General features: G+C 55.4%; 2 protein-coding genes and 1 long non-coding RNA gene across 11 annotated transcripts; 2 read left to right on the top strand and 1 right to left on the bottom strand.

Annotated features, from left to right (window-relative positions):
- The first annotated feature begins 838 nt into the window (after positions 1 to 838).
- On the top strand, positions 839 to 8,649 carry LOC129394337 (uncharacterized). Its single transcript, XR_008621532.2, has 3 exons — positions 839 to 2,716; positions 5,030 to 5,211; positions 5,326 to 8,649. It is a non-coding gene; the product is annotated as an uncharacterized LOC129394337 (long non-coding RNA).
- LOC106633879 (uncharacterized) lies at positions 2,711 to 4,844 on the top strand. Its single transcript, XM_055100738.2, is given in 4 exon segments — positions 2,711 to 4,186; positions 4,188 to 4,344; positions 4,347 to 4,594; positions 4,596 to 4,844. Coding segments are annotated over 4 exon segments (915 nt in total). The 5' UTR covers positions 2,711 to 3,925.
- Positions 8,650 to 8,736: 87 nt separating the features above from the next.
- Positions 8,737 to 12,802, bottom strand: IL32 (interleukin 32). Of its 9 annotated transcripts, none has more exons than XM_034939651.3 (7): positions 12,618 to 12,802; positions 12,302 to 12,344; positions 10,871 to 10,909; positions 10,673 to 10,732; positions 10,276 to 10,302; positions 10,047 to 10,106; positions 8,737 to 9,298 (listed from the first exon to the last, which is right to left on the bottom strand). In XM_034939651.3, the coding sequence occupies exons 2-7, from the start codon at positions 12,314 to 12,316 to the stop codon at positions 8,933 to 8,935; spliced, it is 567 nt and encodes a 188-aa protein (XP_034795542.1). In that variant the 5' UTR covers positions 12,317 to 12,344; positions 12,618 to 12,802; the 3' UTR covers positions 8,737 to 8,932. The 9 variants fall into 9 exon arrangements, with proteins under 9 accessions (XP_034795542.1, XP_034795541.1, XP_034795546.1 ...); XM_034939650.4 differs by having other exon boundaries at positions 12,302 to 12,347; positions 12,618 to 12,778; XM_034939655.3 differs by lacking the exon at positions 12,618 to 12,802 and adding an exon at positions 12,437 to 12,523.
- Positions 12,803 to 13,332: the final 530 nt, after the last annotated feature.

Genomic DNA, 13,332 nt, shown 5'->3' with positions numbered 1-13,332 from the left:
AGTAATTTCATGGTAGCTATGATAGCAGTTATCACCAGTGCTGTGAGTATTCCTTCAATAAGGGCTGACACAGAGAACAATTATACTTATTGGGCATATTTATCAACCTTGGCTGGCAATAATGCCTAGATGTAATCACTCTATGACACAGTTACACATGCTTTCTGATCTCAGTATTTACCATAATCTGCTCCTATAATTGAGGCATACCGCCCTTAAAAACCTATTTGTAAACAAAATTGAACCTGGCCAGAAAAAATGAAATGAACGTACTTGTTTAGGAAGACTGCATTGCAGAACAGGCAGAGGTGCTGCACAACGATTCCTATGGAATCACTATTAATTGGTCCCCTAAGGGGATGTTTAGCTTAAATTGCACCTCTCAGTCTGCGTGCCACGGCCACACTATGTGCAGCTGGTCTGAACAAAATGGTCAGATGGTAGAAACGATAAGAAGTATGGCAAAAGTTCCTGTTATCTGGAACCATGGTGGTATAGTGGCACCTCAACCTCAAATGATATGGCCTGCTCTAGGAGCTAAACATTAAGGATTTGTAGAAACCATTAATAGCTCTTAATAAGATCAAAATTGGGGAAAGAATAAAGCATCTAGAAGGACACTCTACAAGCTTTTTGGATACAGTAAAATTAAAAGAAAAAATATTTAAAGCATCCCAGGCACACCTGACCTTAATACCAGCAACTGGAGTGCTTAAAGGAACTGCAGACAGATTTGCAGCTAGTAACCCATTAAAATGGATAAAAATACTTGGAAGCTCTGTAATTTCAATGATGTTTGTGCTTTTAATCTGTGTTGTTTGTCTTTGTATAGTCTGCAGATGTGGATCCTAACTCCTGCGAGAAGTAACTCACAGTGACAAAGCTGCCTTTGCTTTTATCGAGTTGCAAATCAAAGAAGGGGGAACATGTTGGGAACAGGCCCCCCAAGATCTGGCCATAAACTGGCCCCAAAACTGGCTATAAACGAAATCTCTGCAGCACTGTGACACGTTCATGATGGCCGTGACACCCACGCTGGAAGGTTGTGGGTTTACCGGAATGAGGGCAAGGGACACCTGGCCCACCCAGGGCGGAAAACCGCTTAAAGGCGTTCTTAAACCACAAACAATAGCCTGAGTGATCTGTGCCTTAAAGACACACTCCTGCTGCAGGTAACTAACCAGACCCACCCCTTTACTTCGGCCCATCCCTTCATTTCCCATAATGGATAGTTTTAGTTAATCTATTATCTATAGAAACAATGCTAATGACTGACGTACTATTAATAAATCTGTGGGTAAACCTCTGTTCCGGGCTCTCAGCTCTGAAGGCTGTCAGACCCCTGATTTCCCACTTCACACCTCTGTATTTCTGTGTGTGTGTCTTTTAATTCCTCTAGCGCCCCTGGTTTAGGATCTCCCTGACCGAGCTGGTCTTGGCAAGCGGAGGTTGCCCCTGCACCAGGAAAGGGGGGCACAGGAAGGCCCTGCAAGTGCAGCTGCAGCCAACAGGAACAGCAGGACACCTTCCAGAGGTGACCCCAGCCGCCTCTGCCCAGCACCCCCCTGCCCCAATCCTCCATGATCCCTGTCTCCAGTCACCCACTCAGCATGGCTGTGCTGGACACTGGGCCACAGAGCTGAAGCGACCCAGAGAACACATAGAGGAAGGGGCCACCTTACACACAGATGGGGACCCTCCTCTGGGAAGGGAGCACTTTTTGCACAGAAGTTTGAGGGGAAGGAGCTGGGTGTGGTGGCTCACTCCTGTAATCCTAGCACTTTGGGAGGCTCAGGTGGGAGTTTCACTTGAGCCCAGGAGCTCAAGACCAGCCTGGGCAAATAAGGAGAACCCCCTTCTCTACAAAAAAATTAAAAAATAGCCAGGAATGGTGGTGCACGCCTGTGGTCCCAGCTACTCAGGTTCCAAGCTGAGGCAGGGAGGCAGGAGGCTTGCTTGAGCTGGGGAGGTCGAGGCTGCAGTGACGCATGACCATGTCACTGAACTCCAGCCTGGACGACAGAACAAGGCCCCGTCTCAAAAAAAGAAAGAAAAGAAAAAGAAACTTGAACTTGAGGGTGCAGTGGGGCAGGGGCAGGAGCCTATAAGGTGCGTGCCATTCTCTGCTGGCAGCCCCAGCCCCGGCAGCATACCCTTCTCCCAGCTCCAGTCTATGGTCAGCAACCCTCACCCATCTCCCCCATCTGCTGGGGATGTAGGTCCATGTCCTTGACCCAAGACCCTCCCTCATTCCTGCCCCCATCCCTCCTCAAGCCATATCCCTTACATCCCTTGAGTCCTCCATCCCCCCTTCCCCATCTCCCTGTCCACAGCCTCTGCCCCTCCTCTCCCTACCCTGTACCACCCCCACCCCAGGTCTTCCTCCATCTCCTTGGGAACACAGAGCTCCTCTAGCAGGCACTCTCAGAACACAGCCTGCCAGCCCCAGCGCCAGGCCTGGCTCCCAGCCTCTTCCCACCACAGCAGCCTCTTCCCTCCGGATTCAGCTCAGGCGCCAGGACCAGCAGGACCGAGACGCTTCCCACGTCAGCCCTGGCCAAAGCCCAGCTCCTTATCCATCGGTGAGCTGCCTGCCAGCTCCTGCTCCAGCTGCTGAGAGGCCTGAAGAAACCAAGACAGAGACATAGCCCTGCAGCACCACAGGGAGGCCCCAATTACCCCATGCGGATGAGTTTCATGGCCATCTCTAACTAAGGTCAGCACTGTTCAGGGCAGGTTCATAGGTAACGACCTGGTGAACTGAAAAGCAAATTTCTCTTGGTCCCTAAAGCCACTCGCTGAGCGTCTTAAGCATGAATCGTGAGTCCTAAGAGGGGTAGCAAACACGTTTTCATTCACTTCTCACCAAACCTGTCCCCTATGTCCATTTTACAGAGGAGGAAACTGAGGCACAGAGACTTCAAGGTAGATGGCCAGGTACCCTGGCTCTGCCAGCCTGCCTTTCAGCAGGGGCTTCAGTGGTCTTGCTCAAATCACATGTGCGCTGATGAATGTCCTTGTTGACTGTAGGTTCTCTTGTTGCTCTGAGTCCTTTTTCTGAGAAACTGAAAACGTTTGGTGTTTTGATCAGGGCCATATCATTCATCTCTCACCTTCTATCCTGCCTTGCATCTCTTTAACCACACTGAGCTTCCGGGCCCTGCACCCCTTCCTGCACCCTTGTCACACCATGCATCTGGGGGAAGTTACACAACCACAACTGTGCAGACCCAGCCTCACGAGATTCTCAGAGGGCAGTCCACAGGGGCCCCAGCACCTCCTATCATCCTTGCCCCAGGCTTTGGCAGGCAGCTCCTGCACACTCCCCTCAGCCCCATGCCAGGCCCACAGCCCCTCAAGCTTCCATCCAGCCCCAGCCCCCAACTTTCTTTTCTCTTTTTTTTTTTTTTTGAGACGGTGTCTTCCTCTGTCACCCAGGCTGGAGTGCAATGGCATGATCTCAGCTCACTGCAACCTCTGCCTCCTGGGTTCAAGTGATTCTCCTGCCTCAGCCTCCTGAGTAGCTGGGATTACAGGCGCCCCCCCAACACACCCAGCTAATTTTTGTATTTTTAGTAGAGACGGGGTTTCACCATGTTGGCCAGGCTGGTCTCAAACTCCTGACCTCAGGTGATCCCCCCCCCGCCTCAGCCTCCCAAAGTGCTGGGATTACAGGTGTCAGCCACTGCGCCCGGCCCTCAGCCCCAACTTTCAAATGACAATTGTGTTTCCTGTTTCATCAGGACAGGACATCGATGTCATCTGTAACTTCCAGTGCACTGGGACACACAGCTGTATCTCCCCATGCTCTCCTCCTGCCCCTCCCGGTGTGAGGACTTAGCCTGGATCACCTCCTCCAGGACAAGAACGACCTACCAGCATCTATCCATCCAATCTCCCCACCCATCCATCACTGCCTCTGTGCATGCATCCTTCCAACCATTCATACACGCCTCTGTGCATGCATCTGTCTGTCTGTCCCTGCCTCTGTGCCTGCATCTGTCCATCCATCCCTGCCTCTGTGCCTGTATCTGTCCATCTATCCCTGCCTATGTGTATGCATCTGTCTGTCCATCCATCCCTGCCTCTATGCCTGCATCTGTCCCTCCGTCCATCCCTGCCTCTGTGCATGCATCCTTCTGTACATCCCTGCCTCTGTGCATTCATCTATCCGTCTATCCATCCTTGCCTCTGTGCATGCATCTACCCATCCATTCATCCTTGCCTCTGCACATGCATCCGTCCATACATACCTGCCTCTGTGCATGCATCTGTCCATTCATCCATCCCTGCCCCTGTGCATCCATCTATCCATTCATCCCTGCCTCTGCGTAGGCATCTGTCCATCCATCCCTACCTGTTTGCATTCATCTGTCTCTCCATTCCTGCCTCTGTGCATGCATCTGTCCATCCATCCATCCCTGCCTCTATGCATGCATCTGTCCATCTATCCATCCCTCTCTCTGTGCATGCCTCTGTCCATCTATCCATCCCTGCCTCTGTGCATGCATCTGTCATGCTATCCAACCCTGCCTCTGTGCATGCATCTGTCAGTCTATCCATCCTCCATCCCTTTCTTTGTATCAGCTTATCCTGTACTGAGTGCTCACAACTCCTTCATCCTAAGACGCTCATTGGACCTATTCCCTCCCCCGACTCCACGCCGCTCTCTGCCCTCCCTTCCTGGTCAAGTTCTCCAGCCAGTGGTCTCAACTCAATCTTCACTTCCTCCGCTCCTCTCATGCCTAAGCCCACTGCCGCCTAAATTCTTCCGCAACCCACTGGGCCTACAGGCAATAAAAAGGTCACCTTGTCCCTGGAGGACCAAACATAGGCCCATGTAACTTACTGGGCTTGTTTTTGCCCCAGCCGCGGCTGACCACCTCCTCGTTCACTCTTTTTCTTGATCACCTTTGGGCTCAGTCTTTCCCCATCTCTGTTGAGTTCTTCTCCCCTGCCACCTACTCCTTCATGCTGGGGTTCTCTGTAGCTCTGTACCTGACAGTCACGTTCCACCCTTTCCTCCCAGAAGCTCGCCAACCCCCGTGGACTGCTGGCTCTCAAGGCGACCGCTAGCCCAGCTCCGACAGCAGCTGACAATGCACAGTATGCGGCCCGGGGCAGGCCCTGTGCTGAGAGGCATGGGTGAATCGCTCATTTCATCGGCAAGCCCACGCCACCAGCAGGCGCCGTTCTCCTCGCATTTCTCAGGTGAGGAACCTGAGACAATGAGGTTAAGGAAGTTGTTCATTACAAGTGGAAGAACCCTGACTTACTTGAATTCAACTTTGAAGCCCACATTCTCTTTTTGTGTGTGTGTGACAGGGTCTCACTTTGTCACCCAGGCCGCAGTGCAGTGGTGTGAACACAGCTCATTGCAGTCTCAACCTCCCTGACTCAAGCAATCCTCCTGCCTTAGCCTCCTGAGTAGCTGGGACTACAAGCATGTGCCACCACGCCTAGCCGAAGCCCATATGTGAATGTTGAGGCACACAGCCTCCCCAGCCTCTGCCTCACCAAGCCCTCCGCAGGGCCTAGGCACCCTCCCTGGCTGCCCCCTTCCCCCGTCACTCAGGCTCCCCAGCAGCCAATGTAGTTAACATGGGGCTACAAAGAGCTGGGCCTGGCCTCAGGCGGGACCGCCTCCCCGGCATTGCCATCCCTGCTGCAGAGCTCCCATGCGATCAGCCTCCTCTCCAGCTGAGACCACATCCTCACTCAGCTTCTAGGCTGTTCCTGCTCCCCATTCCCCTCAGCACATGGCCCCTGAGAAACTGCTTGCACAAGAGTTTCCCTCTGGAGCCCCACCTCTGGGGAACCTGACCTCAGACAGAGGAGACCAAGCTCTAGGGCAGGATCCTCCACCTCCCTTGCCCCACCCGTGTGGCCAGCCCGGAGCGCTGCAGACTCTCGCCCAGATCTGCACTTGTGCCTGCCTTCTGCCAGCCTGCTCCTCCTCCTCCCACTCTCACACCTGCATTAACAGCACCAGGACGCCATCCTCCAAGGGCCCCAGCCTCATCTCCCCTGTCACCAGGATCCAGCCAGATCTCAATCCTTGCCCATCCTAACTGAACCTCCCTCAGATCCATCCACTTCCCCCTTCCCCGGGACCACACTCCACCATCTCTTGCCTGGACCCTGCGAGAACTTCCTGCCTCCCTGCCTCTATCCTACCCTCTGTCCCCTGCTGAAGCTGATGATAGTTCCGGAATGCAAAACGCCTTAATGATTCCCCCATTGAACAAAGTCTTCCACATGCTTTCAAGGCCCTTGGTGATCCGGGACCTGCCGCCTTCTGCAGTCTCCCTACTGATGCCATAGTTTTGGCTTCTGGCCTCAGATGTCCCGGGTCATTTCTCTGCTCAGTGTCTCCTCGTACCCCTGACTCAGCTGGCTCACTGCTTTCCCATTGGATCTCAAACCTGTGTACCCGGGGAGAGCAGAACCCTGTATGTCTTGTCTTGTGCTAGTAGGCGCTCAGCGTGTTTGTGCATGCATCTGTCCATCCATCCCTGCCTCTGTGCACGCATCTGTCCATCCATCCATAGCAGTGACCTATGATTGCACCACTGCACTGCAGCCTCAGCAACATAGCAAGAACCTGTCCCTTGTTTTTTTTGTTTGTTTGTTTGAGATGGAGTCTTGGTCCTTCACCAGGCTGGAGTACAGTGGCGCAATCTTGGCCCACTGTAACCTTGGACTCCCTGGTTCAAGTGGTTCTCCTGCCTCAACCTCCCAAGTAGCTGGGATTACAGGCGTGTGCCACCATGCCTAGCTAATTTTTGCATTTTTAGTCCAGATAGCGTTTCACCATGTTGGCCGGGATGGTCTCGACATCCTGACTTCGTGATCTGCCGGCCTCGGCCTCCCAAAGTGCTGGGATTACAGACATGAGCCACTGCACTCCGCCAGCAGTAGAAATTTCTAAGCACCAAAGCATTCAACAGGTGACCTGTGTTTTCTTGAAAGCATACGGTTACATGCACTCACAAAGAGATGCTTTGGAATTAGAACTTATACTTAAAAGGGAAGCAGAGCATAAAAGATGGAAAATTTGCAGCCTGACCATGTGGTAGAAAAGAAAACCCATTTCCTGGGGATTAATTCAAGCTAGGCCTAGGGCCCCGCTGCTCTGTGCAGCCTCGGGACGTGGCGCCCTGTGCCCCAGCCACTCCAGCTCCAGCTGTGGCTAAAGAAGGCCAAGGTACAGCTCAGGCCGTCGCTTCCGAAGGTGCAAGTCCCAAGCCTTGGCAGCTTCCACGTGGTGTTGGGCCTGCAGGTCTGCAGAAGACAAGAGCTGGGCTTTGGGGGCCTCCGCCTAGATTTCAGGGGATGGATGGAAATGCCTGGATGACCACGCACAGGTCGCCATGGAGAACGGCTACTGGGGCAATGCAGAGAGGAAATGTGGGCTTGGAGCCCCCACACAGACTCTCTACTGGGGCACTGCCTAGTGGAGCTGTGAGAAGAAGACCACTCTCCTCCAGACCCCAGAATGGTAGATCCACCAAGAGTTTGTACGCTGTGCCTGGAAAAGCCGCAGGCACTCAGCACCAGCCCATGAAAGCAGCTGCGGGGGCTGCACCCTGCAGAGCCACAGGGGCGGAGCTGCCCGAGGCCCTGGGAACCCACCCCTTGCATCAGCGAGCCCTGGACGTGAGACATGGAGCCAAAGAGATCACTTGGGAGCTTTAAGATTTAACAACTGCCCTGGTGGATTTGGGTCTTGCCTGAGGCCTGTAGCCCCCTTTTTTGGCCAATTTCTCCATTTTGGAAAGGGAACATTTACCCAATGCCTGTGCCCCCAATGTGTCTTGGAAGTAACTAACTTGCTTTTGAATTTACAGGCTTATAGGCAGAAGGGACTTGCCTTGTCTCAGGTGAGACTTTGGATTGGCCTTTTGGGTTGATGTTGGAATGAGTTTAGACTTTGGGGGACTGTTGGGAAGGCATGATTGAGTTTTGAAATGTGAGAAGGACATGAGGTTTGGGAGGGTCCAGGGGCAGAATGAGATGGTTTTCTCTGTGTCCTTACCCCAATCATCTCAAACTGTAATCCCCACATGTCGAGGGAGGGGCCGGGCTGGAGATGATTGCATCATGGGGGCGGTTTCCCCCATGCACTTCTGGTGTAAGTGAGTGAGTTCTCACAAGATCTGGTGGGTTAAAAGTGTTTGGCAGCCGGGCGCGGTGGCTCATGCCTGTAATCCCAGCACTTTGGGAGGCCGAGGTGGGCAGATCACCTGAGGTCAGGAGTTCAAGACCAGCCTGGCCAACATGGTGAAGCCCCATCTGTACTAAAAATACAAAATTAGCCTGGTATGGTGGCGCATGCCTCTAACCCCAGCTACTCAGCAGGCTGAGGCAGGAGAATCACTTGAACCAGAGAGACAGAGGTTGCAGTGAGCCGAGATCACCCCATTGCACTCCAGCCTGGGCGACGAGAGCGAAACTCCATCTCAAATAAAAAAAACACACAAACACGCAGACAAAAGTGTTTGGTAGTTCCCCCCACCCTGCTTCTCCTGCTGCCATGTAGGACGTGCCTTGCTTCTCTTCCGCCTTCCCCCATGATTGTAAGCTTCCTCAGGCTTCCCCAGCCATGTGGAACTGTGAGTCAGTTAAACTTCTTTTCTTTATACATTACCCAGTCTCAGGCATTCTTTATAGCTGTGTGAAAACGGACTAATACAGCAACAGATCAGCCTTGCCCTGGGAAACCCACCTCCGCGATCATGGTATCTCCCCTGCCAGGGAAGTATAAGCAGGTTTTATTAAGATGCCAGGGCGACAGCGCCACATCAGAGCTGCAGCAGGAACGCCAGGCAGGGGGACTGAGTGTGCGGGAGGGGGCGGGGCACAGGACAGCTGAGGGAGGGGTCAGGGTGGGTGGGCGGTGACGGGGAGAGCAAAGGTGGTGTCAGTATCTTCATTTTGAGGATTGGGGTTCAGAGCACTTCTGGGGTGTCAGCTCCTCCTTGCCCCCCTGTGGGGCTCCGTAGGACTGGAAAGAGGACTTGAAGAGCTCTGACAGAGAGCAGCAGAAACTCTGGAACTTTTTCCAGAGGGCCTGCACTTCATGGACCAGGGCCACCACCTTCTCCTTCACCCAGGCCAGAACCCCCTGCCACCAGGTCTGCAGCCGCTGCAGCATGGCCTGGAACCATCTCATGACCTTGTCACAAAAGCTCTCCCCAGGCTCCTCGGTTGCGGGATCCTCAATATCCGGGACAGGGGATCTGTTGCCTCGGCACCGTAATCCATCTCTTTCTTTTTCAAGTAGAGGAGTGAGCTCCTGTGGAATGGGAGCACCATTCAGGGTCTGTAGGTGGGGGGTCAGCCCCAGGCCCTGGCCACACCCAGGCCTCTCAGCCTTTTCCTGAGCCTGGGAGACGGAGGCCCACAGGTGTTGGTTCCCCGACCACAGCCCCATGGACAAGAGGGACTTTTCCCAGAGTCCCCCTCCTCTGCATTCACCTCCATGGCAGTGACAGGATGGGTGTGTCTGCTTGGTCACCAGGTCAGGGCCCTCATCGTGCCTTGAGGGCTGTGCCACTGTGTGAGGAGTGAGGCCGTGGGCAGGTCCCAGCTAGGCTGTCACTCCCAGCCCTCCACCCCAAGCTCAGGGGCTGGGCACACCCTGCCCACACCACATCAAGACAGGGCAGGGGTTGGCTGGGCCCGGTGGCTCACGCCTGTCATCCCAGCACTTTGGGAGGCCAAGGCAGACGGAACACAAGGTTAGGAGTTCAAGACTAGCCTGGCAAACATGGTGAAACCTGGTCTCTACTAAAAATACAAAAAAAAAAATCAGCTTGGAGTGGTGGCGGGTGCCTGTAGTCCCAACTACTTGTCAGGCTGAGGCAGGAGAATCACTTAAACCCGAGATTTGGAGGTTGCAGTGAGCCAAGATCATGCCACTGCACTCCAGCCTGGGCGACAGAGCGAGACTCTGTCTCAAAAAAACAAAAAGAAAGAAAGAAAGAAAAGACAGGGCAGAGGTGAAGGAAGGCAAGGTGCCCAGATGGCTGTGTCATACTCACTGGGTGCTGCTCCTCATAATAAGCCGCCACTGTCTCCAGGTAGCCCTCTTTGAAGTCGTCCTGGGGAGAGGAGGGCACAGGGGGTTCATGCTGCTCCTGCCTGCCCCCTTCCCACTGTGGCTCCCACTGGTCCAGGTGATTCCCAAGGGGACCCAGAGCCCAGACCCAGTGTCCTGTGGAGCCTAAGACCCAGGGAGTAAGCTTGATGGAGGGGGAGGCCACGGCTCACCTCCAGCTCTGCCAGGCTCGACATCTCCTGTTAGGAACAAAGCACTCGGTTCCAGGCCCCAGCCTCCTCTGCACTCCACATCAGTCAGTCCTCAAGCCCAGTGAGTCCTCAGCTCCCACACACCCCGAACTAGGTCCAGCCAGGGGCCCGGGCCACGTCTGGCACCCCTGTTGTTTCCTCAAGGAGCCCTGGGGCTTGGATGCCTCCCTCAGTCTCCCCGGGCATCGAGATCCCCCACCCACCGACTCGCTGCCACCCAGGTGCAAGCATTTGCCCACGGTAAGGGATGAGGGAGCCTGTGGGTCCCTCTTCATCCTTCTCACCCTGAGCCCCACACAGGGTGGAGCGCCTGGGGGCGGGGACATGTGACCTGGTGCCTGAGGGGAAATCCACCCACCTGTCCACGTCCTGATTCTGCATTTTGCATTTTATCATAAAATCTTTCTATGGCCTGGTGCTGTGAAGAGAGGCAGAGTTGGCACCAAAGGGCCGGATCCTTGTCCCTCCAGGGTCCCAGGTGTCCCACAGTGTCCTCACTGTCACACGCTGAGACCCAGGCCCCCAACCCCTGAGCAGAAGTAGGGAGGAGCATTACCATTCGGGCCTTCAGCTTCTTCATGTCATCAGAGAGGACCTGCGGAAATAACGGTGACACTCAGTCTCCATGTGTCACCTTAACCTTTCCCCCAGGATAATTTATACACACACACACACACACACACACACACACACACACACACACAGACACATGGCAGAGGTACAGGATAAGAGGAGACAGCAGTCCCAGCAGCCCCTCACAGCCTGGAAAGACCGGCCAGGGCTGTCCCGGAAACGACTCAGAAAGCGCTTCTCTCAGGAGCCGGCTCAGCTGGGCAGGCCCAAGAGCAGGGCCAACATGGGCCTAGGTGACCCCTCCTCACAAGAGCAGGGCCTGCGTGGGCCGGGGTGTCCTCCCTGCACACGCACACACACCCATGTACACACACGGGAGGATGGACAGTGTCCTGGAGCAGGCTGGCTCAGCTGGGTTTCCCACAACCACTATGGTCCCAGGTGAGAGTTGGCCAAGGAAAAAATGTTTAGGGACATGACAATTGAGAAGGTAACAGCAGCCATTCCTCTCTGATGAGCTGATTAATATTCGGGGTGCCAGCTAGGTCCACCCTACAACCTGCCACTCTTCCCGACTGCCAACATGCAGGCCCACAGGGCCCGGGCCATTCCTGCCTGCAGACACGTGGCTGCATCCACAGAGGCCAGAGGCACCCCACAGAATCCCCGCTGAGCCCCCACGTCAAGGGCCTAGTCTCGGGGGTGACATGCCTGGTTTCCCCCACTATAGAGTGGTGACAGTCACCCACAGAGTGCGCAGGGCCTGGGGACATATTCTGGGCAGGGCAGCTGTCTGCACACTTTCAGGCAGCGATGGTCCCATCCCGCTAGCCTGATTTCCCAGGAACCAGGGTGAAAGCAGCACCTTGCCGACATGCGGGAGCCATGTGTCCTCCAGGTCACTGTCCTGAACCTGGGCCAGGCCACATCATGGAAACCCCTATTGTCACAGGCCGAAGAGCTCCCTGGAGGGTGTGGTGGGCCTCGCATTTGCGGTGGGGCAGTGGTAGAGGATGGGAGGTCGGAGGGAACCCAGGAAAGGAGGAAGAGACACCCGGACGCACACAGGCCCTGCTCTTGGGCCCACCCAGCTGAGCCGGCCTCTGAGAGAAGCATTCTCCGAGTGGTTTCCAGCAGAGCCCTGCCCCACCCCTGCCCCGGGCTTTCCGGGCTGTGAAGGGCTCCTGGGACAGGTGCTCCCTCTCATCCACACCCCTGCTGTTCTCCAGGGCCCCCGATACATATGACCTCCAGCGCCTCCACTGACACTCTCACCCCATCACTATCCTCCTGCCGCTGGGTGCCCCTGACTGAGCCCTGACACACAGGCACCTCGGGAAATACTGAGGGCACCCGCTCCCTTACAGTCTGTTTTCAGACATGCCCACAAAAGCACACGCAGCCTCTCACTCACCTTCGGGAAGCACATGGTGGCCAAAAGTTCAAGGAGCCAAGGCCTGCTGGCGAGGAACAGGTGTGAGGAAAAGTGTCTCAGAGAAGCACCCTCCTCCCCAGAGGGTCCTCACCTTCGGGGACCCCAACTCCCCACCTGAGATGACCCAGCTCCACTGAGACAGTCACCTTCTGCACCCAGTCTTCCTGGCACACAGACTCAGCTGGTTTTATGGGGAAAGTGGGGGGTAGTGGGCGGAGCCTCTCTCAGGGCAGGAGGCCTTGCTGAGTGCGTGAAAAACAGACAGAGACAGAGACAGACAGAGATGGAGACTTACCCGAGAGAGACAGAGGTCTGGGGTCCCTGGGAGGAATGAGGGTCCGTCCCTGGCTGGGCCCCTGCTCCCTCTGAGCTGGGGTGGGAGTCTCTGAGCCCAGGAATGGGCTGCTTTCCCCACCCCACCAGCCTGAGAGTGGGGAGGGGCAGAGGGAAAGTCCAGACTCGGGACAGCAGGCTGGGGAAACTCCCTGAGTACAGGAAGGTGACGTCAGCCAAGTGGGATCCAAGGACAAAGGAATTTGGACCCTGTCCTTGCATGAGGTGTGCCCCGGCTCCAGAGGCCAGAGAAACTTCTGGATCAGAAGGAGGCAGGAACTGCCGGACCTAAGAGGGGCGCCATGAGGGCAGGGGCCTGTGCACGTTGGAGGGGTGGCTAGTGGTGATGTAGATCTACCTGTGGGACAAGATAGGACCCTCTGCAGGGTGGAAGGCATCCTGCCGGCTGTCTGAGCTTGGCTGACCAGGTCCTTCTGACCCTTCTGGGCCAAGGCAAGGCCATCTGGGGCCGAAGGTCACTGGTCTCAGCAATCTTGGGGCTCCCCTACGGGCTTTTCTAGCTCCACGGGTTCTGACCCTCCAGCCTGGCTGGGCCTCCCACCTCCTCCTCATGGCCCCCCGCCCCCTTCCCCCAGCTGAGCACAACCACGCCCTTGCCTTTGGGATGGTTTCCTGGGGCCAAACTAAGGAAGTACCACGACAAGGGGCCCTAAGTC

The sequence above is a fragment of the Pan paniscus genome, chromosome 18 (genome assembly GCF_029289425.2).
Source record: "Pan paniscus chromosome 18, NHGRI_mPanPan1-v2.0_pri, whole genome shotgun sequence".
Lineage (NCBI taxonomy): Eukaryota > Metazoa > Chordata > Mammalia > Primates > Hominidae > Pan > Pan paniscus.
This window is presented reverse-complemented; position numbering and strand designations above follow the sequence as displayed.

Bases quoted from the DNA above. Each gene is read 5' to 3' on its own strand.
- IL32 (XM_034939647.3), bottom strand. The intron at 10,303-10,672 runs GTGGGTGGATTT...TGTTCCTAACAG, and splicing joins CAGAATCAGGACGTGGACAG to GAGATGTCGAGCCTGGCAGA. The intron at 10,107-10,275 runs GTGAGCCGTGGC...TCCTCTCCCCAG, and splicing joins CGAGCCTGGCAGAGCTGGAG to GACGACTTCAAAGAGGGCTA.